This window comes from Dunckerocampus dactyliophorus, chromosome 13, assembly GCF_027744805.1.
Source record: "Dunckerocampus dactyliophorus isolate RoL2022-P2 chromosome 13, RoL_Ddac_1.1, whole genome shotgun sequence".
NCBI lineage: Eukaryota > Metazoa > Chordata > Actinopteri > Syngnathiformes > Syngnathidae > Dunckerocampus > Dunckerocampus dactyliophorus.
In genome coordinates this window covers 26,690,698-26,715,878 of record NC_072831.1, presented here as the reverse complement: position 1 = coordinate 26,715,878, position 25,181 = coordinate 26,690,698, and the positions used below count along the sequence as shown (strand labels likewise).

Genomic DNA, 25,181 nt, shown 5'->3' with positions numbered 1-25,181 from the left:
AGCTGGCAATAAGTTACTGAAACGTAACTGATGCCATGAATTTGGTAAAAGGGACCCAATTCCTTTTAAAATGATATTGGATCCCAGTGGGGCACTATAGTAAGTTTCTTTGAATAAAAAATATTCAGTAAATGTCAAGGCTGTATGCAGGGTAAATGTGCATTCTTCTCTTCTTGCCCGAAATACGCCCCCCTCAAACGGTTACGTGCTTATGGTTATCAGCAAACAGTAAAAACAAATTGGATATTGGATATAATTGAATGAAAATTGGAGAATCACGAAGCAGCGGAGCAGTGACCACAAGGTAGGGCTTCAGCTCCCCAGTAAACAAAAGTATCTTCCCATTGCTGCCTTACTCCAGTTTAGACAATTCTTACATCCAAGAAAATACTGTCTGGCTACTACTTTCAAGAAGGAGCGACAATCGGTACTGAGCAGCAGTAGGCCGGTTACTGCTGGGCAAGCAGCAAGTTGCCATACATAGCTTCCTAAAACGGTGGAATTCTTATGAAGTTCTTGTACCTGACAATTTACAAGATTTTGGAGCAGCATAAAAATTAAAGCAGTTATAACTTAAAAACACACTAACCTCAGGATCATGCACTTTGGCACTTCCATAACTTGTGGAGCGAGAGCATAAAATAAAAATAGATAAGTCTGGAAAAAATGGAAAGGTACCGTAAGACCTTTTTAAACAACCGTGTGGTAAGACATAACCTATGGTGGTGGAAACAAGGGTGAAATTATTAGGCCTGCATCACGCATTAGCAAACATCTAAAAACAGGGGGTAAACTTTGCGCAGTGGTCTGACTCTTCAGTCATTATACAAAATCTTGGCAAAAAATGAATGCAACTCATAAATGTGACATTGCAGAAGCTTGTGGAAACGATGCCACAGCGAATGCGTGCCATAATCAAAGCTAAAGGTGGGCCAACCAAACAGAGTGCCTCAGCTATTTTTTTTTTTTTTTAATTTAGTTTAGTTTGATTGACTTCAAACATGCATACAAGCTTAAATTGGAGTACATCTTAAACTTACAGTTCCATAATTCAACATGTCTAAAAAGGAGTAGGAAGAAGCAGAGCTTTTGGCTAACTTTGGCCAGGCAGTTTATACGTTGCTAGTGGTATCGCAAGAACAGATGATACATGAGATTGGGTCTACGAGAACGAACAGAGACGAGATTTTAACTTTACTTTTAAGAAAAGTACAATAAAAAAAAAAACACCATATATTGCAATCTACGCTACCGGCCCCGCCTCCACCCACTGAGACAAAGAGACTGTATGACTGACAAAAGGGCTCACTCGGTTCATGCCGTTGTTCTATGGAACAAAGGCGCCAAGGTACTGAAAACAATGCACAGAGTGAACCAGCTTCCTGCCTGTTTGGAGGCAGGAGAAGATGAAAACAGACACGCATGCACATGTCAATGTATTGAGGCCGGCAAAATAATCCAGTTAATTTTCATTTATTGTGTGGTTGATTAAGTATGCGGCCCCTGAAATGAAGTATATCTTTGTGGAAAAACAAAATCAATTATTCGATTCATTTCCCATCAAGAGAATTTAGTGAAATGCAACAAAATTTGACCTATGGCAGAGTGCTGTGAGGTAAAACTCACATTCATCCTCTATATCAGGGGTGTCAAACTCGTGCCATGGAGGGCCGAGACACTGCAGGTTTTCTTTCCAGCCAGTCACTAAAGCAGGTGATTTTAATGATCAACACCTTCAGTTTGAGGGAAGGAGCTCATCAATTAAATCACCTGCTGAAGAAACTGGTTGGAGAGAAAACCTGCAGCGTCTCGGCCCTCCAGGGCACGAGTTTGACACGTGCTCTATATGCAGAGAAGCGTTGGACTGTGTAAATCCAATAACTCGATATACAGGTTATCTGCATGTGTGTATAGTCTAGTATATTATAGTAAAGTGTGGTACCTGGGCAACTACAGCGTCTAGTTGCTGCAGTTGGGCAGTGAGCTGGCTCATTTTACTTGTGTAGTTGCGCTCCTTTTCTTCGTGTTCAGATGCGAAGGCCCGCCTCAGGTCCTCAAGCTCTGCCTCTTTCTGCTGCTGGAAATCAGCCTTAAAGAAAAAAAATGCAACTGTTCCATGTATATTTTGGTCAACAGCTACATTAGAGTTCTCTGGACATGTCTCACGGGCTGCGAGTGAAATTCTAAATGTCTGGGGTGAGAGGGGGAAAGAAAAAAAAAAAAAAAGGACCTTCAGCCTAAAAACCTGCAGAGGATAAAAAGCTTAGATCCATCCCCTTTAGCCACTGTTCAGATGGTAGGGACACAAACACACGCACTCGTCGACACTGGTCAGAGAGCACAGACGGACAAGAACGCCCCTTCATATATGATGGCGGGATTATGTGGGAACTGGGTTTGAATAAAGCTCCACTGGGAAAGAGTCCAATAGAAAAAAACATAACCCTTCCAATGAACTGGTGCATCTGGAGATTAGAGGAGCAATGCACACAACAGTCCTCAATAATCCATAGAGATTACATAATGATGTTTCAAAGTCACACTGCTAGATAAATATACGCAAAACACAAAAAGAGCTAGCACATACCCTCAACTCAAAGTGTTGAGGGTAAGAAGCAGAAGATACGAATTCTAAAAATCTGCCTTGTACCTTCATCTGATTAATCCTGTCCCCCGATTGGACTTTGAGGAGCTCCGCCTCCTCCAGAAAGTGCTGCCGTTGCCTTGACGACCCCTCTTCCAGCTCCCTGCGACATGCCTCCAATTCCCGGGCTGAGATGCTCTTCAGCTCCTACAACGAACAACAGTGTCGTCCACTGGTTTAATCGCACCACAACAAAAAGACGTGGAACACAAATAAATCCTCCGAGCCGGCTTGGCACAACCACACCATTATGAGGACTGTGGGGGCCGTATAATCTTTTCGGTTTGAGACACAAGCTAACACAACACAATTGCACCTACACAGGAGTTGTGTGCATTCACCTGTAGCTGGAGTTGGTGCTGTTGGGAGAGTTGTTCTTTCTCAGCGGCGTACGTCTGCATTATCTCTTGAAGAGCAGCACTGTGCTGCTGCTCCAGCTCTAGAACCTGAGAAGATGAGATGGACCCGAAAGGTAAGATAAGCAGACGCTGGCTGACCACAAAAAATGGCATCATGACCTGAAAACAAGCCTGGTTCTGCCATTATGCCATTATTTATAGGGAAAGGTTTATGGGTTCTGTAATGTGTCATTTTATTGCTTCTTAAAAATGCTCTTTCATTTGCAGACAGAATGTCAAATACTGTATTTCCTCATATAGTGGCCTGACGCAACTCAAGTGCAGAAAGTACCAGGCTTATATTGGGGTAAGGCCTTCATTAGGGAGAGAGGCCTTTGTTAAAATAAATCATATTTAATTTAGAAATCATTAAGGCTGCAACGATTAGTTTAATAACCGATTATTTTTTCGAATAATCGATGAATCGGATTTAAAAAACAAAACACATTTTTACATTTCCGCCTCTTAGCAGCACTCCCTTGAGGAATGCATGAATGGACTTTTCCTTCCCCAAAGAGGTCGAGGAAGAGGAATTTCTCCAACACCAAAACTGAAGTAGAGAAGCATAAACGATCAAATGATAAACATCACAAATACTCTACTGCAAATCAACGAGTCACTGGCACAGACTGCAACATGTGCATCACCAATAAATAAATAAGAAAAAAGTCAACTTTAGGAGCAGGCTTTGCGTTTGTCATCGGCTCTGTGGGGGCCTTGTGTGATGGTCAAGTTGTGAAGCACCAAGCAAGATGTTCACTGTTCTACCACTAGGTTTTGTGTGTACGCATGGTAAGAGTTGTGCATAAATGTACGCATTTTCCTACGCACAAGTACAAGTGGATAAATCCCATACTTTGCATGGGAATGTTCTTATGCACGCTCTAAGCACACATCTCTGCAGTGGTTTGCTTCGCAAGATATCAGAAAGAGGCAAAAATGTTGATTGCTCTTTTCCAAAGTCAAAGCTGATGTGTGTGACTATCTTGTTTTGCCTGAAACACAAAGATAATACGTCTGCTTTCATGGAAGACTAAGGAAATTAAAAAAATTGTCACATTTGAGAAAATTGTACAAATTATTCATCTAAATTCAGCATTTTAAGGACAAAAAATACAAACGTAAGGCTTCAGAAGACATCATATGAAGTGTAACAGTATCTGTGACTTGAGGTGACATCAGCTAGCCAGAGTTACATAGATACTTTATTTCTCCAAGAGAAATTCACAGTTGACTGAAGCCGAGTGCTAGCAGCAGGTTAGCAGTGTGGACAGTGGCTGACAGTAGCTCCTGTGTGAATGTTTACTGCATATGTGTTCTCTGCTAGGTAATAAAGAGATTGAAGTGCAAAGTGAGTCTCTCCTTAACCACAAACAGTAGCAGCATTCTACAGTAACGTTACATGTAACGTCCATGATAATGTGTGAGTCTCTTATTTATGTCTAAGATGGCTTATTTTCTATTATGTCTACGATATTGGCTAATACAATAAAAGGTGTTTTATTTCATGTCTACAAGGCTCTAATAATGCTAAAAGCACTATTTAGAAGGCCAAACAGGTTTTCAATGTTCTCTTAACTATGAAAATATTCCTTATATTATTCCTTAATATAATATTCCTTAATAATATTGAATCCTACTTCACGGAAATTCAGTTCGCTCAGTCGGGTCTGGAAGCAATTAACCAAAACGAGGGTTGACTGTATAACCGTTTACAGGTGAACTTAAACTGCAAAATGGGCGAGAGGGCGAGATATAATGCGTATATAGTGTAATTGTTGCAAACAACCACTTTAATTTAGCTTTCTCTAAACTTGTCCATTGGCCATGTTTAACTGTTGAATATTTCAGTACGTTTTGCACAACTTGCTGTTCCATTTAGATGCTCCTCCCATCTAAATGCACTCTCAGGGAGCTCCGTCTTGCTTGTGACAAAAGAAGTATCAGAAGAAAGTTTATTTGTATTTCTGTATTTGTTTTGCTTGTTTTTTGCTCACTTTTTGTCATCGACAGCATCCATAAAAATTCACAGCAAATTAGATGACGTCATCTGGACACGAACTGCCACAAATAGACTGCAGTCCTGCGGGAAACACAGGACTGCACATGGAGTTCTTTAGTTCCCCCCAAATTATTTTCAAGTCAGTGTCAAAAGTAGTTGAGGCTCTATAAAAATCCACTGGTAAACTTGAGCTTTATAGATAGCATGTCTGCTCTGCAGCTGGTGTGTTTTGTGGTACAATAGACATCTACTGCAACACGGATATCAATCACAGTAAAGATTCATCTGTGTAGGCTCTCAGTCGTACAGGAGTTGTCCAACAAGGGAAAGGCTTCTTGAGACGTCATCTGTACTTCTGTGAAGAAGGTGTCGGACGTTTCGCTCCTCATCCGAAGAGCTTTGTCAGCGAACTAACAAGTGCTGGTAGTCTAGGCCTTAAATACAGTAAGAGTGGGCGGAATTGGTGTGCCAATGCCCTCCTCCTATTGGTTCCTTACACTAAGACTGGGAGGAGTTGTGGTCTAGTCCTCTCCTTCCATTAGCACCTCCGATCAAAAGGGAAGTGTAGCTCCCTGTAGCTACACTTCAAATTTACTCGCGAGAACGCTAAAGAGAAGCAACTAGCCTTCTTAGACTGCAAGGTAATTATAGGAGAGGGCAGACAGCTACTTAAAGAGGTCTTTAGAAAGGCCACACACACTGACCAATATCTGCTTTTTGAATCAAACCATCCCCTACAACATAAACTAGGGGTTATTAGGACCCTCCAACATAGAGCGGAACAAATACCAACTAGTGCTGAGGGAAGGAAAAAGGAGACACAACATGTCCAGAGAGCGCTCTCAACCTGTGGGTACCCGCGGTGGGCTTTTAACAAACGTCAAAAGAAGAGAGTAGGGAAAGAAACCCAAAAGCCCACAGAAGCAAAAAGGAGAGGAGTGGTAGTCCCTTATGTAGCTGGGGTCTCCGAAAAACTCCAGAGGATCTTATGGCAACACAAAATTCCTACCTATTTCAAACCAGTAAATACCCTAAGACAAAAATTAGTGCATCCTAAAGACAAGGCTCCAAACCAAAAACAGAGCAATGTGGTCTATTCCATCCACTGTAAAGATGAGGAATGCAAAGAGCACTACATTGGGGAAACTAAGCTAATGCTCCAAAAAAGGCTTTATCAACATCGCAGGGACAATTCTAGCAGTCCTCAATCAGCAGTACATCTACACCTTAAAGCTTCCAATCACTCTTTTCAGGACAGCGAGGTAAAGATTTTGGCCAAAGAAAACAGATGGTTTGAAAGAGGAGTAAAGGAAACTATTTTTTGTCAAACAACAGAACCCATCATTGAATCGGAATGGTGGTTTGAGGTTTAATTTGGACCCTGTGTTCAGCAGGTTACTGAGACCAAAACCCACAGCTCTTAGTCATGCAAATGAGGTGGAGCCAGGGCCAAGCCAGAACAATAGATGCTAACGAGCCAGTATCAGAGTCGTTCATACCCAACTACAGGGAGCTACACTTCCCTTTGATCGGAGGTGCTAATGGAAGGAGAGGACTAGACCACAACTCCTCCCAGTCTTAGTGTAAGGAACCAATAGGAGGAGGGCATTTGCACACCAACTCCGCCCACTCTTACTGTATTTAAGGCCTAGGCTACCAGCACTTGTTAGTTCGCTGACAAAGCTCTTTGGATGAGGAGCGAAACGTCCGACACCTTCTTCACAGAAGTACAGATGACGTCTCAAGAAGCCTTTCCCTCACAGTAAAGATTATTACAACCATCAAGTGGCAGCACCTGCTACTGAGGATAAGAATAAGGCATGCATTTGAGGTGCGGCATCTATTGATCAAGGTGGACTACACTGCGTAGGCCCCCACAAAAACGAGATGCTGCATCTCAAGGGGCTATCCTAAATAAATTGAATTGAATCATGTCGGTAAGGAAATATTTGTAATATAAAATGCAATTAACTGTTAATGTTATTTATGTACTCCGACTAATTTTAATCTGTAGCACATCAGTATGTGACACACCTGAACGGTGGCTTCTCAAGCAATAATGTTTGGCTACGTCAAAAAAAATAATGATACCTGTGCCTTAAGTTCACCCAGAGCTTTGCAGTGTTCAGCATCAAGTGACTCTTTTTGAGCAGACAGTTCAGCCTATAAGACAAAAAACAGGATATACCGTACATAAGTTTACAAGAGGTATCAAAATGACTTACTCTTACTCACTATACTCATTGATTTAGTGCTAAATGTGAAAATTAAGAAGCACTTTAACCTGGTGTACTTGGCTGAGCTCAGCAGCCATGGCCCTAAACTTGTCCATGTGCATCTGAGTGAGCTCCTTCCGCAGCTTCTCTCTGTTGGACTCCTGCTCTGCAACGTGACACTCCATCATCGCCACCTGTTGACTGGTAAGCGCTTGGTGGTGCCGCTTCTCGAGCTGCACCATCTCATCACGAAGTGTCTGGGATTAAACATGCAGCAAATTCTTTTTAAAAAATACAAAAAAAACACAGTTAAGCATTAGGAAGAGATAGCGCCACAAAGCAAACTTACTTGCACTTCCTTCAAGTATGTGGTCTCCAACGTGTCCATATTAGCAAACATCCTCTTTTCAATTTCGTCCTTCTCCTCCTGGTGTTTCCGTGCCAACTCAGCTTCTTGAGCCTCAAGCTGGGCCTGGCTGGTTTCTCGAAACATGGCCTCTAGGCCGTGGAGGTCTTCCTTGCGTTTGGAATTGAGGGACGCTTCCAAGGCAACAAGCTGGGCATTGTGCTTGGACTGGAGCTCTCCATTCATAGCTACGAGTTGATCTCTGTGACTGGCACCGAGAGAGTCCAGTTGTGCTTTGTGTCTGACATTAAGGGAGTCCATTTCTTGGGAGTGTTTGCTCAGTAGGGCCACTCTCTCGTGTTCCAGCTCAGTTTGATGTTTGTTCCTCAGCTCCGCCAGAGAGATTTCAATTTTCTGTGAGAAACACTGTTCTAACATGGCCTTTTCCTCCTCAAATCTGGGGGGGAAAAATATATGAAAATACTTAAATACAAAAATATGTGTACACCAAATGTATTTATTTTTAAAATTCATAAATTTTTCCACCCAAAAGGAATGTTGTGGCTACAATGAATAGGAAAAAAAAAAAAGAATATAAATAATTTTTTTTTTTTTTTTAAAACATAACTCTATAAGCATAGAGAAAATACTGGTAATTGTAAGAATTGTTTTCAAACTAGACAAGGAATGTCAGAAATTTCAGAGATTAAGATTACATCATGAAGTAATAGGGGGAAAAGTGGCTATTTTACAAGAATAAAAAATTTAAGAAGACAATAACCGTACATTTTACAAAAAAAAAAAAAAAAAAAAGCCGTAACAGTAGAGCCCGGGTTATTCGCAGTTTGGCATTCTTTCCCCTGCATATTATGGGATTTCTTTTCTCTGCTTTAAGCTGTAAATAATTTGTTTTCCCTATGGTAACTTAAATAGAAAGTGGTTTTATGGTGCGATCTGCAGGGGGAGAAAAAAAAAAGGAAGAAAAGAAAAAAGTTCTGCAGATATAAATCCAACAGAGTGCGCTTTCTCACAAGTCACTTCAATCAACATTTTCCAACATAAAAATGCTTTGACATTAAGTCATGTTGGTACAATACTGTCCTCAGTGTGTCTGAAACTATTTTTTTGATGCACACAACATCATTTAAAATGTGCCTAATAACTGAGAGTAATCCCTTTGAATAGTGAGGATGTACTGTATCGCAGGAAAAAAAGTCGTAAATTTGAGAAAATTAAGCCATAAGCAGCAAAAAACAAAACAAAGAAAAAAAGGCGCAGTTTAACCAGACTAAAGCTGTAATTTAATGGGAAGAAATTAAGAAATTTGCAATTTTATGGGATGAGACCCGTAATATTACATGGAAAAAAAGCACAGAACGCAATAACAGCAAAAACATTTCGAAAAAGTCAGAATTTTATGCGAACAAAGTCAATATTTCTACAGAGAGAAGCTACTGGTGTGCATGTCGTGTTATTGTTGGTAAAATCCCGACTTTATTCTGGCAATAAAATGTTTTTTTTTTTTAAATACTTCTTGCAACATGACTTTGCATATAATTCCCTACTTTTAGTGTGGTCCAAGTAGTCAGAAGACATCCTAATATTCATACCCTGTCTAAATAACTTGGCATGTGTGACAAGCTGGAGAATTGTTTATTTCACATCTAAGTATGGGTGGGTTGATCACCTCAAGACAGCTAGCTGTAAGATCTCTTACCTCTCTTGGGCTTGTTTAAGTCGCTCCTCAGCCTGCTGCTGGAGCAAAACGGTGAGCTCTTTCATCTCCTTGGCCATGCTGTTCTTCTCATGTTGGAGCTCCACATCATGCTTGGCTTTGAGGGCCTGTGGATCTACAAAGCGAGGCAGAGTGAGTTATCTGACGGAACGTTATACTATGCTAATCATACATTAACAAGCTTACTCTCACTGTTGTTGAGTTTTGGGGGGGTAGAGTTTAACTTGTCCTTCTCCTCCAAGAGAGCTTTTTCCAAGCAGGCAGTCTCCTCCTCCATCTGTCTTATGAGGTTAATCCTCAAGGCTTCATGCTTCTCTTGGAGCTCATCTCTTTTGCTCCTTATTTCCTCCTGCGCATGTTCCTTCTCTTGCATCAGTGCATCCTTGTGGCGAGAGCGTTCCTCCTCAAACTCCTGTTTCAACTGTCGCAGAAAGATTTAGTCACATTTTATCATGCAACTTAACACAATACTCATCTGATGTTCAAGAGTTGTACCTTCTGCAGCTCTGCATTGTGTTGTTTCTCCATGTTGACAACTGTGTTATACAAGGTATGAATGAGGGTCGTACTGGTGTGCAGCTCCTCAGTGTAACACCACAACCTCTGCTCAACCTCCACCTGATTTAAAAAGACCACCACAATTGCATTATATGATCTCCAGTACAACCAGCAGGCATTTTCAATACCGTTTCACGCTCTCACCTCTACTTGTCGTGCAGCCTCCAACTGGATGCGAGTGACCTCTGGGAGAGAGGTAAATGGTTAATAATTCGTTGGTTAATACACGTTTTAGGCATTGTAAAGGAACCTTGCAAGTGACGGTCAGACAGCTTGGCCCGAAGTTGTTCCTGCTCCGAGGTATGACGAGTTTTCATCTCCTGCAGCTCACCATAGTAGAGGTCTGTGAGGTCAGAACGTGCCTACAACACAGCAACAAATATACACAGCAATAAAAATATAACAAAAAGGGACCAAAGTCTTACTTTCATGTTAGGGGAAAAAAAAATTGCTAACCTGCCGCAGTTCTTCCTTAAAGGACAATTGCAGTGTGTGCTTCTCTTCCAGGTGATTGTGTAGACTACTGTCAAGCACTTCCTGGATGGGACATGGCATTTATGCTCATTCAACTTTAACATAAATAGCATACCGAGCACTTTTAAAATGTAAACATTAAGGCAATGTCAGCACCATGAAGTTTGTGACTTGTTATTTTTGCACATAAAATTAGATGGTATTATGTTATTAAACTAAATTCTGTTTGTAAGAGTAGGTTTCATCAACAGCAGGTGGCTATCCATCCATCCATCCATCCATCCATCCATCCATCCATTTTCTATGCCGCTTATCCTCACTGGGGTCACGGATATGCTGGAGCCTATCCCAGCTGACTTCGGACGACAGGCGGGGTACACCCTGGACTGGTCGCCAGTCAATCGCAGGGCACTTATAGAAAAACAAACATTTACACTCACATTTGTACCTATGGACAATTTAGAGTCCCCAGTTAACCTAACATGCATGTTTTTGGAATGTGGGAGGAAACCGGAGTACCCGAGAACACCCACGCACGCACGGGGAAAACATACAAACTCCACACAGAAATGCCCAACGGAGATTCGAAGCCAGATCCTCCCGATCTCCTGACTGTGTGGTCAACATGCTAACCACTTGTCCACCGTGCGGCCCCAGCAGGTGGCTGAGGTTTTGATTTTCTTCTTGAGATAGCAAACTGAATCAACTGTGCCTCTGCTGGTGTAACAAGGTATTGCACAGCATTTTGCCTCTATTACTGTATGTCAAGATACAATTAATCAACTACTCAGTTATTATCCGTAGTCTATTGTTACTGTTTTCAAACGTAATGCTTCACCTTGTGTTTCTCCAGTTTGAGGCTGGTGTCACATTGCTCGCCATCTTTTTCCTCAGCCGGACCTTGGCATGCAAAACTGAAATGGAAATGCAATAAGAAACATCATATACAAAACAGATGAGGATATTTAGCGAGGGGCTTTGTGGCATACCTGCTGTCGGCAGTTTTAAGCACAGAGTCCTCCAAAGTGCCTTCCACCAGTCTCAGCTGGAGCAGAGCAATTTCCTCTCGGTAGCTCTCCTCCGACACGCGCAAACGCTGCTCAAAGTACCTAAAAGCAGGAATTGTGAATCTTAAAACACTGTGCCATTACCATTAATGAGGACATTAGTGTGTGCTCCAATAAAACAAACTTCTAAAGACATGACTCTAATGTGTGAAGACAGCATGTCAGATTGTGTGCACGAACCTCCTTAGGCTCTCCAGCTCGGCCTCGTTCTGCTCTTTGATTTCACGTTTTTGTTCATTAAATTCTGCTTTGAGGCGCTCAATGTCATCGACGCGGGAGGAGCGAGCCAACAGCTGCTCCTTCAGCTCTGCGGATGAAAGAAATAATAGCGTTGCTTGAAACACACGTTTGACTGATGCTGATGTTTTCCCTTCAGCCACGATGTCAAAGTCAGTGATAGGAAGTGGTCCATGAAAAACACAATACTGGAGGTCCTCATGTTACGGCGTTTCCTGCTTACGCCGCACTCCCATAAATTATTAGAACCAGTAACGAGCGTGCGGCAGAAGAATACGTAGTCACACATCACTACATTGAGGAACGACAGTCACTTTTGTTCTTTCCACTAACTATTTTTCCCTTTATCATGTCTCTCACAAGCATGAGGCAAACTCTTCTGACGGCAGCGGGTCAAAGAAAAGGAAAGTCTAATTAAAAAGTGAAGTGAAATCGAACATCGTAAAACGCTCAGAAAGTGGAGAAATCCACATGGCTACAACAGGCATGTAGCCACATATCTTTGAACATGTGAAAGGATCCGCTCCTATGAAATGGACAATAACTAAGCAGCGTCACTACTGAGACTTCCTCCTCCCTTTAAGCCTGAAAATTAGATTAACATCGTCATCGTCGGAACCTGTTTCCAGGTTGACTATAGTTTCTTGAATGGTGTTAAATCAATACATTTGATGAAAAGGCTGTTACAATGTCACACTGGATGATAAGTCTCACCTCCCAACTCTTGCCGACTGGCCCTCATGCTCTCCAGCTGGGTCCACAACTGACCTACTTCCTGCTCCGAGCCCTTTTTCAGCAGGTCTTTCTCCTCCTGCAGCCGCAACACCTGCTTGAAAAAATGACGACATGATCTTAATTTATTCAAACATGTGGCAAAAAGTGGTTTAAACCATTTTTATGGTTTGATTGGCGGCACAGCAAATTCTACATGTTCCAGCAAAGTCACCTCTTGCTGCAGGTGCCGCTCTTTGTCCTCTAGGTGGCGCACTTGTTGCTCCTTTTCCTGAAGCAATGCCTTGTGGCTGGAAACCAACTCTTCCAGAGAACCTGGGCATTTAGGGAAACAGACACAATAAGAATACCGCAAATGCTCCAGTTAACGCCTCTGTTCAATTAACTCCTATCCTTAAGTCACCGGGTGAGTGGTGTGCAAAAGCAAATAACCACCAAGGTCTCTTATTAGTGCTGGGTCCAAAAACTTTGGCTTTACCATCTGTGGCTGAAGGTAACCTCCTGATGTCGTTTTGACGGCAGTAGTTGTATTTGAAGCATCATGACTAGTCAGCCTCCAGCTGCTTTATCTACCTCTGCATGCACTTTGCTACACAGTTGCTGGTGTGAAACTCATGCGTGTTGTTTACAATGAGCTCATCAGTGCCATTAAATGCTGACTGAGCCGTTTTCTCCTTACCGCTATTACAACATTGGTTCTGCTGCTGCTATGTTTCTTTATTGTGCTGTGCAATATACTTGCTCATAAATGACAATGTGGTGAAAGACAGCGGCATTTTCCTCATGCACTCCAAATCATTACTACTACTACTACAGTATTATTATTATTATTATTATTATTATTATTATTATATTAAACTTTTTTTTTAATGTCTTCTTATAGGGAACATAAGCTTTAAAATTTTGGAAATAACAGCCTCTCTCCAATCATCACCCTGTTGTGCTTTAGGCATACAAACAGCCCAGCTACATTTAGAGCACTGATGGTATTTTGTAATGACTGAAGCTTACGGGCAGCGGCATCTCTGTCGGCCCAGGCCTGTTTCAGCTCCTCCTCCAGGTTCCGCTTCTGCTCCTGATTGGTGGTCTCAAAGCCCTCCAGTTGGGCCTTTGACTCCTGTAGCTCTGTCTGAGTCTGTGCCAAAGATTCCTGTGCTTCGATTAAAGCTTTTTTGGTTTCTTTGAAGGCCTCATGTGTTTTGGCAAGTTCTGTTTGGGTGCTTGTAAGGCTGTTCTGGAGTGTCGATTGGGTGCTCTCAGCTTCAATTAGCCAGTCTGACCTCAGAGTCTGTACGAAAAACAGAACGGGTAATTACTTAAAAACATCACACAGGAACCACAACAATGATATGTTTAAAAAATAAAAAAGCCTGACCTGTATCTCTTTGGTCTGCTTCTCCTCCATGGAACCTTTCTCCTCAGCAAACTGCTGCTTCAAATCCCCTAATCATACAAAAAAAACAAAGCAATCCAAACATTTAAAAGTCAGGTCATGTTCATTTCTCTCATTTAAAAAGAGAACTCCATACTCACCCATGTCCCGCTGATACAACTCGCGTAGGCTGTCCTGCTGAGCCTGGTTCTGCTCTCTGATCCGCTCCAGGTCTAACTGGTGCTGGGCCTGCAGGAGTTCCATCTCCTGGGTGAAATTCTCCCTCAAAAAGGCCTGAGCCTTGCTGACAGCCGACTCCTGGGAGACCTCCAGCTGGGACATGTGGACGTTGGTCAGGCTCAAGCGCAAAGCTTCAAGCTCAAGGCTCTTCTGTGCCTTTCGGGAAAGAGAATGATGAGGTATTTATACCAAAGTCTCGTGAAGAGACATATTACCTTAAGGCTGTGCTAACAGCATTGTCCTTATAGTCCCTTTATGAGCGCCAAATGTGAGTAAAACCTACAGTATCATCTCGCTCCCCTGTTTGAGAGGTGCTCAAATGGTCGCTTTTCAAGTTCTACATTTTCCTCTTGACTCTCAGGGCTTAGAAGATGTTTTGCCTCTGCATCACTTCATGCTCAAAGACTAGGTGGGACACACACACCAGTCAGACTAGATAGGACAGCTCTAGTCTAGTTCATGCTCAAGGATTTGGTGGGACACACACCAGACAAGACTAGATTTCTCCTGGACATGATAATGTCATGGACCCGCTCCTAGTTAGATGACCCCACCCTGTGCATACCACTTCACAGAGGACAGGTTTTGTTAAAAAATAAAAAGGTAAATAAATAAAAATAAAAATCAGGCTTCGCTACACATCTTAAAACAAAGCTCTGACAACTATCTTTCGGTCAGCTACAGATGTGGGAGCAGCAAGTTTGATCATTTTGCTGTTAAAAATGTCAGAGCACTGTGACTTACTACATCCCACTCCTTAATGTTGCGTTGTGTGTGATAAATGCCATTTATTACGTTAGACAAGCGCAGCGCTACAGCTTATCTGTAAAAGGTGGATAAAGCAAAAACACAACTCATTAGCATTAAAGTTACAGACACGCAAAACATTGTGCTCCTAGTAGAACTTACTCAAAGTACTTTTAAACAGGCTAAATTCCAGTATCAAAGCTAGATTTTGGACACTTCCAATACAATATTGTGGGACCTCTGAAACTTATTTTAAATTGGTGAAAATTTGTATAATATGGGATCATTAAAAGGTGAGGCCTTTACCTCTGCCTGCTCCAGTTCAGCCTGATGTGCAGCCTCCAGACTCTCCCTCAGTTCTAAGGAGACTTCAGTCTTCAGCCGGCTCAACTCCTCAGTGTGTTGGGCGTTGAGCTCTGACAGCGTCCGCTCATGTTCCCGTTCAGTCACCTGCAGGGCAATGCAAAGAACAGGAAATTATGTAAAACAAACAAACAAACAAACAAACAAACAATAATAATATACACCATATATATACACTGTAAACACCTCTTTAATAAGACTGATCTGTCGCTTCTGTTCTTGCTCCATGGCAGCCTTTTGCTCCAGTAGCTCAGCCTCCATGCGAGTGTTCAACTCTGAAATCTGGATAGACAGAGGGTGGCATGAATGAACTAAACCAAATGAAATTAACTAAAATACAAATACAGAACAAGCCATTAAGAATACCAAATTGTGAATGCAGTATTGGTCATTGGTCACTAGGAATGACAGCACAATTAGAGTGTAACAAGCGTTTAATTTACTCAACCATTTGCCATAAATTTGTCTAAACTGAAGGAGGCAGTCCCCTGAGTGCTTAAGTATTGTAGTCACACCACAACAAAAGACATCTATAACAACAAATATAGGTTTCAGAAATGAACCAAATGCAATCCTACAAAATGACTACTTTATAGGTTGCACCTCTTTATGATGTTCATCCATCAGGTGGTCCATCTCTTCCTGGTGACATGCCCTGAGCCTCTCTGTAGCCTCCTCCACAGCAAAGACCTGCCTGTCCATCAGAGCCTTCACCTCTTCCTCTCTCTCCATCCTCAACTCCTCTAGTATTTCCCTTACATCTCCAAGTTCTTTGTCTTTCTCCTGCATCTCCTCCTCCCATTTCTCCCTCTCTTTGGCCAGCTATATTAAAAAAATAAAAATTTTTAAAAAAGTATTATGGTCAGTATTTCTGCTCAGTTGGAATTAAAAAGATATGTCTCACCTCAACATCCTTGGCTTGAAGCCTGGTCTCAAACTGTTCAAATTCCTCCTGGAGGACCTGTTCCATCTTCCTGACTTGTTCACCCATCTCTTCTTCTTTTCTTAAACTCCTTTCCCTTTCCTGCACGGCCAGGTGCTGAGCGTCCTCCAGGCTGCGCAGGTTTTGCCTCAGGCACACAATCTCAGCTTCCAGTTCACTCCTTAGTTTCTCTGCACTTTGCAAACTGCTCTGCCTCTTCTCCAGGTCTTCCTGCAGACTCTCCACCTCCATTTGGACGGTTAGTAGCCGAGCACGTGTGATTTGGAGGTCTTCTACAGTTGAGTCCATCTCCACGGTCCTTTTGTCAAGTAGGGTGGCTGTGGTTTGATGCCTTCTTTTGGTCTCTTCTAGTTCAAGTATGAGATCATCATAATTGGCCTTTGAGGTAAGAGACATCGAATTAGTGCATTCAGAAGAAGCAGAGCTTATGTAATCCTACCCCTTCTCTGTATCACAACAATATACAATAATACATTTTTTTTTATTTATTTTTTTTTTTTTTAAACAAAAACAAAAAAATCTTCCTTTTTCTCCAGTTGATATCCGGAACCACTTCCTGCAGTCTTTAGTGTTGTACTGCGGGTGTCATTGAATGTAGATACATGGGTTCCTAATTTTAGTACTGTGTTGAGCAGGCCCTTGCATCGATATCAAAGTCATTGAAATTAAAGTGGGAGGAAAAAAAGCTCTCTTTACATGTTAAAAATATAAATTGAAACGCTTATTTTTTCAACTGATTCCTTAATAATTATAATAATAATAATAATAAACTTCTATTCTTTCTAATCATATTCTTAGAAATGAGATTTTTCAAACTTGAATATTTCCTAAATTTCTGTATCGATAACAAAAATGTAAACATCTTTAATCAAGCTATTGTGGGTAATAACAGATGTACTCTTGATAGCTAATTATACTGTACCTGCAGTGTTTGTAGCCGGTTGTCATCTTGTGAAATAACCTCTGCGGTCTGTGTAATCTCCTGCAGTAACGTTTCCCGCACCTCCTGCTGGTTTTGATGTGACGGGAAACTCTCCTGATCCTTCTTTAGCTCCTCGGTGCGTTTATCCTCCTCTGCGAAAGGTGCAAGCAGGGAAGCTTCAAGAGAAATGTCTGCCTCCTTTTCCTCCAAAAAGGCACCAAGTTTGTTCATAAGGCTGTCTTGTTCCAGAGTTTTTGAGTTCATCTCCTCCTCAGCAAATCTCCTTTCCTTCTCCTCATCGAGCTTCCTGAGAGCTTCCATGAGCTCCTTTGTTACCTGAGCCCACCTGGACACAAAGATAAATGGCATTAACTCGAGCTTGACACTTTGATGCAAAACCTCATGGTTACCTGCTCCGAGCCTCTTCCAGCTCTTCAGCCATCTTGATGACTTCCAGTCTCAACATATTCAAGTCGTGGTCCTTCATTGCCAGTTCCTGATGGAGCTCTCCACACTGCTGATTCAACAGCTCTTTTTCTCGGGCCATCCCATTGAAAAGCTGCTCAGAGACGCCGTTCATCGGACCAGAAGTGGAGTCGTTCAGCCATCGGCCGTTTGAATTGTCAGCCAGTGAAAGGCAAGGGGAGCTGTTGTAGATGTCCGAGTTCTCTCTTGGGGCACAGTTGGAAATGGAGAGCAGAGGTTGGTCGGCAAACAGTTGGCTATTGAGCTCAAAGCTGTAAAGAAGGAATGACCGCAATTAGGAGATGAATAAAAACACAAATTAGGAGGGGTGCTCAAACCTTTGGTCTGCAGACATGTCCAGCTGACTACAAGGCTCAACATGTTCATGAACCAGTGAAGACTCTGCAAAGGAAGAAGACAAGTAGCGCTCCATCAGAAGGTCCACAGGTGCCGATACATTCATTGTGTCCACACTGGTTTCATCAGCGCTGCTCATCTCAACGCAGCACGCAGTTTTTGTTTGGTTCTGAAGATCTTTAGAAGCTTTAAGTCCCCTGACCTCCTCCTCTTTGAGTTGAAGTTCTTTGACGCTCTCTTCCAACTGTTGGCCGACTCTCTCAAGCTCCTCTTTGTACTCCTCCTTCACCCTCCTCATTTCCTCCTCCTGTCTAAGTCGTTCATCCTCGATGCTCTGGAGACGGAGGGTGAATTTGGTTTCTTCCTCGCCCTCTCTTCTCTCTGCCTCCATCTCCTCAAGTCTGCTCCTCAGCTCCAGCATTTCTCTGTTGAGCATCTCCTTCTCCTCTTTGACCTGCTGTAGCTCAGTGCAGTGATGTTGGACTTTGCTCAGCTGGGTTTGCAGTTCCTGCAGCAGCACCTCCCTCTTGTTCCGCTCCTCTTCCCAGCCTTGCTTTTGTTCCTCCAGTAAAGAAAGCACATGTTGGTGATTCTCCCTCTCCTGCTCCAGTTCGGCACATATGCGAAGGCTGTTCTCCTTTTCCTCTTGCAGCTTGGCCCTCAGCTCGTGCAGGACATTGTCCGTCTCCGTCTCGCTGTCTGGGCCCAAGCCTTCCACGCTCGCTTGGGAGCCAAGGCCTGCAGATCCCGGCTGCTCCATGGAGAGATCCTCGACACTGAGGTCTTCACTGTGGGAGCCATGATGCTGCTGCTGTTGCACAACGTGAGGAGCTTCTGCTCCAGACTGATTTTTAAGGCGAAGAAAGTCCACACTCGTCTGAATCACAGAAAAAGCAGAGGTGTAAGTTTAGCTTCTCCATGCAAATGTATTAAGCTGCATCTCCTTATATAGTGTCTGGGGGTTTTCATTTCCTCAACTGCTACGAGTGCCAGGCACCTATGACTTCATATGGAATAACTTTATACTATGTTGTCCCGAATACAAAACAACCGTAACTATAAGACAACCCTTCTTTTTCCAAGATGTATTAAACTACTTTTTATAGACAAAACAAATCTTTTAATAATATTTTCAATACCCTTACAATAGCAGAGATTGCAATAAAAAAACATTAGTTATAGACTATGCCTTAGCTGCTGGATTGTTTGATGTTGTTTGATGCTTCATTGATCACAACCGTCTTAAAATGAGCACCATAACTATCATTAGAATGTGTGAGTGACAAGAAAAAAATAAATAAAAAACTGAATGAATGCTATGAATTGAAGAAATAATTACCTAGTGAGGATAATAACCCTAGTGAGGATGAGTGGCATAGAAAATGAATGGATGGATAAAACAAATGCATGCATCTTTCCTCCCACATTCTAAAAACACGCATGTTAGGTTAATTGGTGACTTTAATAGAAGCCCATATGACTAGTTGTGACCTAGGCTTAATAGAGGTATAGCACCTGTTAATAGTGGAGGCCAGATTTGAGGAAAAGCGCTATTTTTTTTTTCCCCCATATGTGGAATCTTAGGTTTTATTTTGGGAGCAACAAACCATAATTAAAGATTTACCTGCTGGAGCTGTTTCTGCAGTGCTTGGATCTCACCAGTGAGTGACTGCACTTTCAGTTGGACCTCATCTCTATCAGTTCGGGCCTCCTGCAGGTTGGAGCTGAGTTTGGCAATTATCTCGTTGCGCTTTTCCACAGCCTGCTTCAACTGCTTTAAAGCAGTAACAAAAAAGGAATATCATCACTCTTAGTGTCAGTGTCATCATTTGCATTTGTGCAGCCAAGTAGTTCTTTCGTTGTTTTTTTGTTGGTCCAAATCACATGAAAGAAGCACCCGCAAAGCACGATAAAGCTAGCATCGACTACGCTTACCTGTAGCTGCTCATTACTTGTGAGGGCAACCAGCTCCTCGTCTCCCAGTTTGACAAAGGAGAGGAGAGGCTCCGTCGTGAGATGCTCATCCTTCGGCTGCACCTCCTGAGAGATTACACAACCGTTTAAGCCAGGTTTTGCCCAAGAAAATGTGCACAATGTTGCAACGCATGTACTAAAAAAAAAAAAAAAAAAAAAAAAAAAAAAAAAAAAAAAAGCAAAAAAAACCCAGCTTGTAAACAGTGTCACAGTTAATCCAGGCCAGGTTGCTATGACAACGTGGCTTGCAGGCAACATGATGGTTAGTGACCCATTTCTCTAATGTATGTTTACTGAGCAAGAGGGCATGGGCTACTTGTTAAAGCATACAATGAGACTGCAAATCATTTTGACACACACTGCATGTCTCATAAAATTGTAATCATGGAAATTACGAGCACACAAAAGACTCCTGTAGTTACCTCATGTGTGGAGTTCCCATCCGGCTCTTTACCACTGGCCGGCAAAGACGGCGTGGGCTCTATGCGGGGGTCTTGCGTCGCACAGTCATTCTGCGAGACAGCCTGGCCCTTCCTCTTCGCCGTCTTTTTCGGCGCCCCCGCACCGTTGCTTTTCGCCCGCCTCTGTCGGAAGCTAGCAAACTGCGCAGGAAGGACAAGGAGAGGTAGACGGACACGTAGGTCAGGACCACCGAGCACCACCACACCAGCAGCATTATGTACAACAAAAAGGTGAAAAATCACTGAAGAAAGTGAAAATTCACTCAAGTGTGGTGTTCTTCTTGATTGTCCCCATCCTTGGTGAATGAGTGTTTTAAAGTATGGTAGTTGAATTTCCCAAAAAAAGAGAAAAAAATAGATCACACCAGAGAATGACAGCAAGGCATAAAAAAAACAAAAAAACAAAAAAGTGCCACTTTCCACATGTCAGCAGTAGAAATGCTGGATTGTTGATTTTACTTAAAAATCAGACAAAACTCCACATCAGGCTGTTGCTCTCGCTCATGCTCTCATTTTAAGCAGCTTACATCAAAACAGAGCAGTTCACATTGTCTGTCTCTAACACGCTGGTAGATGCTGCCATCAGGGGAGCAGTTTTCCCAGATGTGGATCTTACCTCCTGTGATAAAACCCCCTACCTATTTAAGCATTTCACTGTGCCGAGGGATCCACAAACTCTGAATAAGGTTTGGTATTTGTCTAGACCGAGAAGAGGGGGGTGGAGCCATTCACACATACACAGAGGAGGAGGAGGAGGAGGAAAACCTCAGTGTGTGCACGTTAAATTGAAGATGACATGGCCCTGGGAGACCTACTTGTTGCTTCGTGTGACGATGACTCACGCATGCTCACGTTTCCCCGTGTGTGAAAGGAATGACGCGTTTGCGACCTCTTTTACGAGATTGATTTTGTTTTTACAGTGGCCTTTGACTGCTGCTTTCGTCGCTCGCTCAGTGCAATCCTCCTACTGAGTGCTGATAATTCCTGTGAAAGATATTAGAGCCATACAAGCTGTGCCGAGCCCAAGGCCGCTTACATGTGACTGCACGGTGTCAGGCGAAAGCGCAATAGTGCTGTTTTGTGGTTGTTGTTGTTGTGAACTAACCCAGGGCAAAGATGCCAGATGAAATTAGTTTTGCAATTTTCAATGAGGGAGAAATGTGACTTTTTTTTTTATGTGCCATGCAGCACCGGATTACCATAGCAACAACGTGAGATGTAAGTGCAACCACGTCCACCATCACTCATGATTTGCTGCAAAAGTAAAAAATTGGGGGGGGGGGGGACAAGATTGGACTATTTTAACAGCCTCTACTTTGGGACCCCCGGCAAGGACATCCAAACATTACAGAACATCCACAACAGTACCGCCGAAATGCTAATGAAAATCAGGAAATATCAACACATCACCCACCCGCCCTAAAATCATTGCATTAGCTCCCTGTCTCATCCCAGATTGAATACAAAATCCGCCCGCTCACCCATAATTGCATCAGGCTCTAACTTACCTACAAGAACTATTCACCCCCCAAACATCCGCCCACCACCTCAGATCAACAAGCAGCATGCGCCTCAACGTTCCCCCTCCACCAGACTCTGTACCGTGGGGGGTTGGAACCGTCTGTGCAGCTGCACCGTGGCTCCTTTTTTGGGGGGGGGAAAAAGTCTACGGCTGATGTTGGTTTTTAATTTGCAGTATTTTATCTTTAAGTCTGATTGTTTTTAAAACCTTGTTTTGTTTTTTTAACTGTAGTACTTTGAGATTCCACTGGAATGAAAAGTGCACTAAAAAAATCTGTTATTTTTATTATTGTTGTTGATTTTCATTTTTAAAATGTGTTATTTGATGAGCTGCATCACAAACAAACACTGCCATTTTACTCAAGGAATCACCTGACACTGTCAGTGATTGACAGCCTCCTCACTCTCCCTGTCACCCAGCACACCTCACCAGCCAGTTCCAGTTGGCTCCACTACGCTGGAAATCATTCATAAGCATTTCTGTCTTGATTTATTATTTTGTCCTTCTATTCATTTCTACAAAAAAAAAAAAAAAACTCCAGACAACCATCTTTCCGGGACACCCCATGAAGAACGCCAGGCTGAAAGCCCACTGGGAGTCCCAGAAAATCGCAATTTCAATTCTAAGCAAGAAAATCGTGATTCACATGTTTTGCAAAATTGCGTAGCCCTACTTGCAACCAACTTTCATCCATTCATCCATCCATTTTTTGTCCTCATTAGTCACACATGAGCTGGAGTCTAACCCAGCTGACTTTGGGCAGAGAGATGGGAAACACCCTGGCAGACAAGCACATATAGCCAACCCAACACTCACATCCACATCTATGGATAATTAACCTAACATGCATGTTTTTGGGGAAGTGTCGGAGTCGGAGTACCCCAAGTAACCGACTTAATACGCCTATTGATGCTACACAAATTTCTTCTGGCTGTCTTAAGGTGATTTTTTTAGAGAGAACTTAGATTTTACTGTGTAGAAAAGCAGGACACCTTGATTGATCACCCCACAAAGATACATTTCCGAGCCTGTCGCTGCTTTCATTACTTACCGACTGGCACTGTGGCACGTTGGAGGATTTCTGTCATGAGGAACATCAAGGATTGGGTTTAAATACCATACATTAAACGTAACAGCACGTTGGACCTGCTTACAATCAGACTAAGTATTGTTTTTATTTTTAGCGTTATGGTGAACTATTACCACTGATCTATTCAATAATCACTTCATCATGTCACTTTCTTAGTCACTGCCAAACAGAAGGACGAGGTTGGATTGATCTAGAAATGTCCTGGTTATTGATTATTGCCACTAAATATAGCAATGTTACAAAATTTTGAAATTTGTAAAATCAAGTCTGTGATGAATTATATCAGATAAAGCATGATTTTAACTTCTCTACCCCAAATATTAAGGACGTTACAGCAGATTATACCCGAAAATAGTGCCTTTGGTCCCCATGCTCCAACATTGAGTCAAAACAAGCTTGACCTTGGCAAGTGCACCCGTACTACAAAATCTATAAAAACTTAGGCTGTGAAAATCTGTTTTAAACGTCAACAGAGTAGCGATTTACATTTTTTTTTTTTGATAAATCGAGAAGTCCAGGGAAGAAAATCAAGTGTCATATTTTTCATGTAGGCCTAGCACTGCAGTGCAGCAGCACGCTGTGTATTGATTTTCACCCCACATTAACCTCATGAAACACCGAACTCACGTCGATAGCAGGAATGTATCAAATCCATCAACATCCACTCCATATTTGAGAAAATCTATGTTTAATCTATTTTTATATATAGTTTGTTATAATGAAGCGGCATAAAAAATTGATGGATATCTAAATTATCCATATTTTATTTGTTTTTATATTTACAATCAAGGCATCCATATCGAAAATAGGACCACAATGCAAATGCAACATGTAGTATTTCCGGGTAAAAAAACAGATTTCGCACAATTAGATTTTAATGAAATTTTGTCTGCAGATAGATATTAAAGTAAATGAATATCCTATGTACCTTTTATCTTTCCTGAAGCTCTGGTCAATGAGTTTGAAAGGCTTAAAGTTGTTCTTAACTTTCCAAGCACTAATTTGACTTGATGCGGTCCAACACTCAAAAAAATCCGATACGAAATTGAAAACGAAGAAGTTATCTACCTAACATGTTAAAATACAATAGATATCGTGTGAAAAAATTGCAGTTTAAAAGGATGTCCCCACGGACTCTCATAATAGATCGCGCACGCTCAGTGTCAGATTTTTTATTTCGCTAAAAAATACGGGTTTGTAACATTGCTACTAAATATGTCCAAATATGTCCGCAAGCTTACCGGAAGTAACGCATCACACATCATTGGCTCCGAGTGCAGCGTGCACAGGCAGCGCTCAAACACAAGTAATCAAACATGCTAAATCGTTGTTATGTTATATGTAATGTTTTTTATTGTGGTTTTAAAAGGGAGTCGTTTTCTATATTCAGAAGAAGTCTGTGTATTTACACGACTCTCTAACCTCAGTGTTATTGTTATCGCCACTCTAGTCGCATTTTACGCGCGGCAAACTGTTTTAAGTTAAATTGACGCCCTTAAGACTTAAAACTCAGCACCGGAATGACGCAAGGTAGTAGCAAACTCTCCAAAAGAGGTATTAATCGGGTGTAGTTAGCAGTAAATAGCGACAATCCATGACAAAAGAGTTGGCTAACTGTTAGCATTCCAACATCAGCGTGTGCTCCACATCAACTAACCTTAGCTCTCCCAGCCTCTACTTTTCTCCGGCGTTCATCTTCATCCATTACTCGGCTATGAATATATTAAAAACGTAGGACAAACGCCCTGCACTAACTGGGGAAAAGCACAAGAGTTGTTCCCTCCAAACATGTAGTTAGTTATCTTGTGTGAATTTTTAAGCTTCCTTGAGACACAACTGTCAAATCGAGTATTCAATATGGCCGCCACGCGGGTCAGCCCCGCCCCCGGTGAAGTTTTCTGAACACAGTAGCCAATCAAATTTCGTTGTGTCACATTTTCGTCCAATAGGCTGTGGGTGTGATTTCGCATCGGCGGACAGACCCGCCTTCCAATGTTAAGCGAAAACTAGTATACCAATCAAATGAATGCATGAAGTTACACTTTTGAATAAGTGTGTCCGGGAACCAATCAGGAAGCCAATAAGATTAATAAAATTTACTGTCGAGAAGGAGGATATTGTTTTCTTAAAAACGGAGCAATATATGATGTCGTTATTTTGTGACAATAATATAGGGACCAATAAGTGTATTTTTCCAAAACAACGTGTCAATAATTAGCATCGTTGTGCTCAAATTCGTCACTGTGTTCAATGTAGCTACACCAAAATTTCACCGTTAGGAGGCAGCATCGTTCTATTGTATGAGTTTAGCACTTA

At 42.1% G+C, this 25,181-nt stretch overlaps 1 protein-coding gene across 4 annotated transcripts in view; it reads right to left on the bottom strand.

Annotated features, from left to right (window-relative positions):
* Nucleotides 1–24,716, bottom strand: part of pcnt (pericentrin) — a 46,567-nt gene extending 21,851 nt beyond the window's left edge. For 2 of the 4 annotated variants that reach the window (XM_054796154.1, XM_054796155.1), the window contains exons 1-32: nucleotides 24,523–24,716; nucleotides 22,827–22,856; nucleotides 20,215–20,394; nucleotides 19,754–19,858; nucleotides 19,443–19,592; nucleotides 17,800–18,695; nucleotides 17,407–17,733; nucleotides 16,997–17,342; nucleotides 16,036–16,452; nucleotides 15,735–15,953; nucleotides 15,318–15,413; nucleotides 15,075–15,218; nucleotides 13,943–14,177; nucleotides 13,785–13,852; nucleotides 13,421–13,697; nucleotides 12,624–12,724; nucleotides 12,392–12,506; nucleotides 11,621–11,747; nucleotides 11,363–11,482; nucleotides 11,212–11,287; nucleotides 10,356–10,436; nucleotides 10,150–10,261; nucleotides 10,044–10,084; nucleotides 9,837–9,959; nucleotides 9,528–9,762; nucleotides 9,324–9,456; nucleotides 7,610–8,063; nucleotides 7,329–7,517; nucleotides 7,136–7,207; nucleotides 2,986–3,090; nucleotides 2,651–2,791; nucleotides 1,943–2,089 (exon numbers count right to left, since the gene is read on the bottom strand). In XM_054796154.1, coding sequence (XP_054652129.1) covers nucleotides 1,943–2,089; nucleotides 2,651–2,791; nucleotides 2,986–3,090; nucleotides 7,136–7,207; nucleotides 7,329–7,517; nucleotides 7,610–8,063; nucleotides 9,324–9,456; nucleotides 9,528–9,762; nucleotides 9,837–9,959; nucleotides 10,044–10,084; nucleotides 10,150–10,261; nucleotides 10,356–10,436; nucleotides 11,212–11,287; nucleotides 11,363–11,482; nucleotides 11,621–11,747; nucleotides 12,392–12,506; nucleotides 12,624–12,724; nucleotides 13,421–13,697; nucleotides 13,785–13,852; nucleotides 13,943–14,177; nucleotides 15,075–15,218; nucleotides 15,318–15,413; nucleotides 15,735–15,953; nucleotides 16,036–16,452; nucleotides 16,997–17,342; nucleotides 17,407–17,733; nucleotides 17,800–18,695; nucleotides 19,443–19,592; nucleotides 19,754–19,858; nucleotides 20,215–20,394; nucleotides 22,827–22,856; nucleotides 24,523–24,570 — 5,910 coding nt within the window. In that variant the 5' untranslated portion in view covers nucleotides 24,571–24,716. The remainder of the gene's footprint in view (nucleotides 1–1,942; nucleotides 2,090–2,650; nucleotides 2,792–2,985; nucleotides 3,091–7,135; nucleotides 7,208–7,328; nucleotides 7,518–7,609; nucleotides 8,064–9,323; nucleotides 9,457–9,527; nucleotides 9,763–9,836; nucleotides 9,960–10,043; nucleotides 10,085–10,149; nucleotides 10,262–10,355; nucleotides 10,437–11,211; nucleotides 11,288–11,362; nucleotides 11,483–11,620; nucleotides 11,748–12,391; nucleotides 12,507–12,623; nucleotides 12,725–13,420; nucleotides 13,698–13,784; nucleotides 13,853–13,942; nucleotides 14,178–15,074; nucleotides 15,219–15,317; nucleotides 15,414–15,734; nucleotides 15,954–16,035; nucleotides 16,453–16,996; nucleotides 17,343–17,406; nucleotides 17,734–17,799; nucleotides 18,696–19,442; nucleotides 19,593–19,753; nucleotides 19,859–20,214; nucleotides 20,395–22,826; nucleotides 22,857–24,522) is intronic. The other 2 variants (XM_054796156.1, XM_054796157.1) reach the window with 2 other exon arrangements.
* Nucleotides 24,717–25,181: the final 465 nt, after the last annotated feature.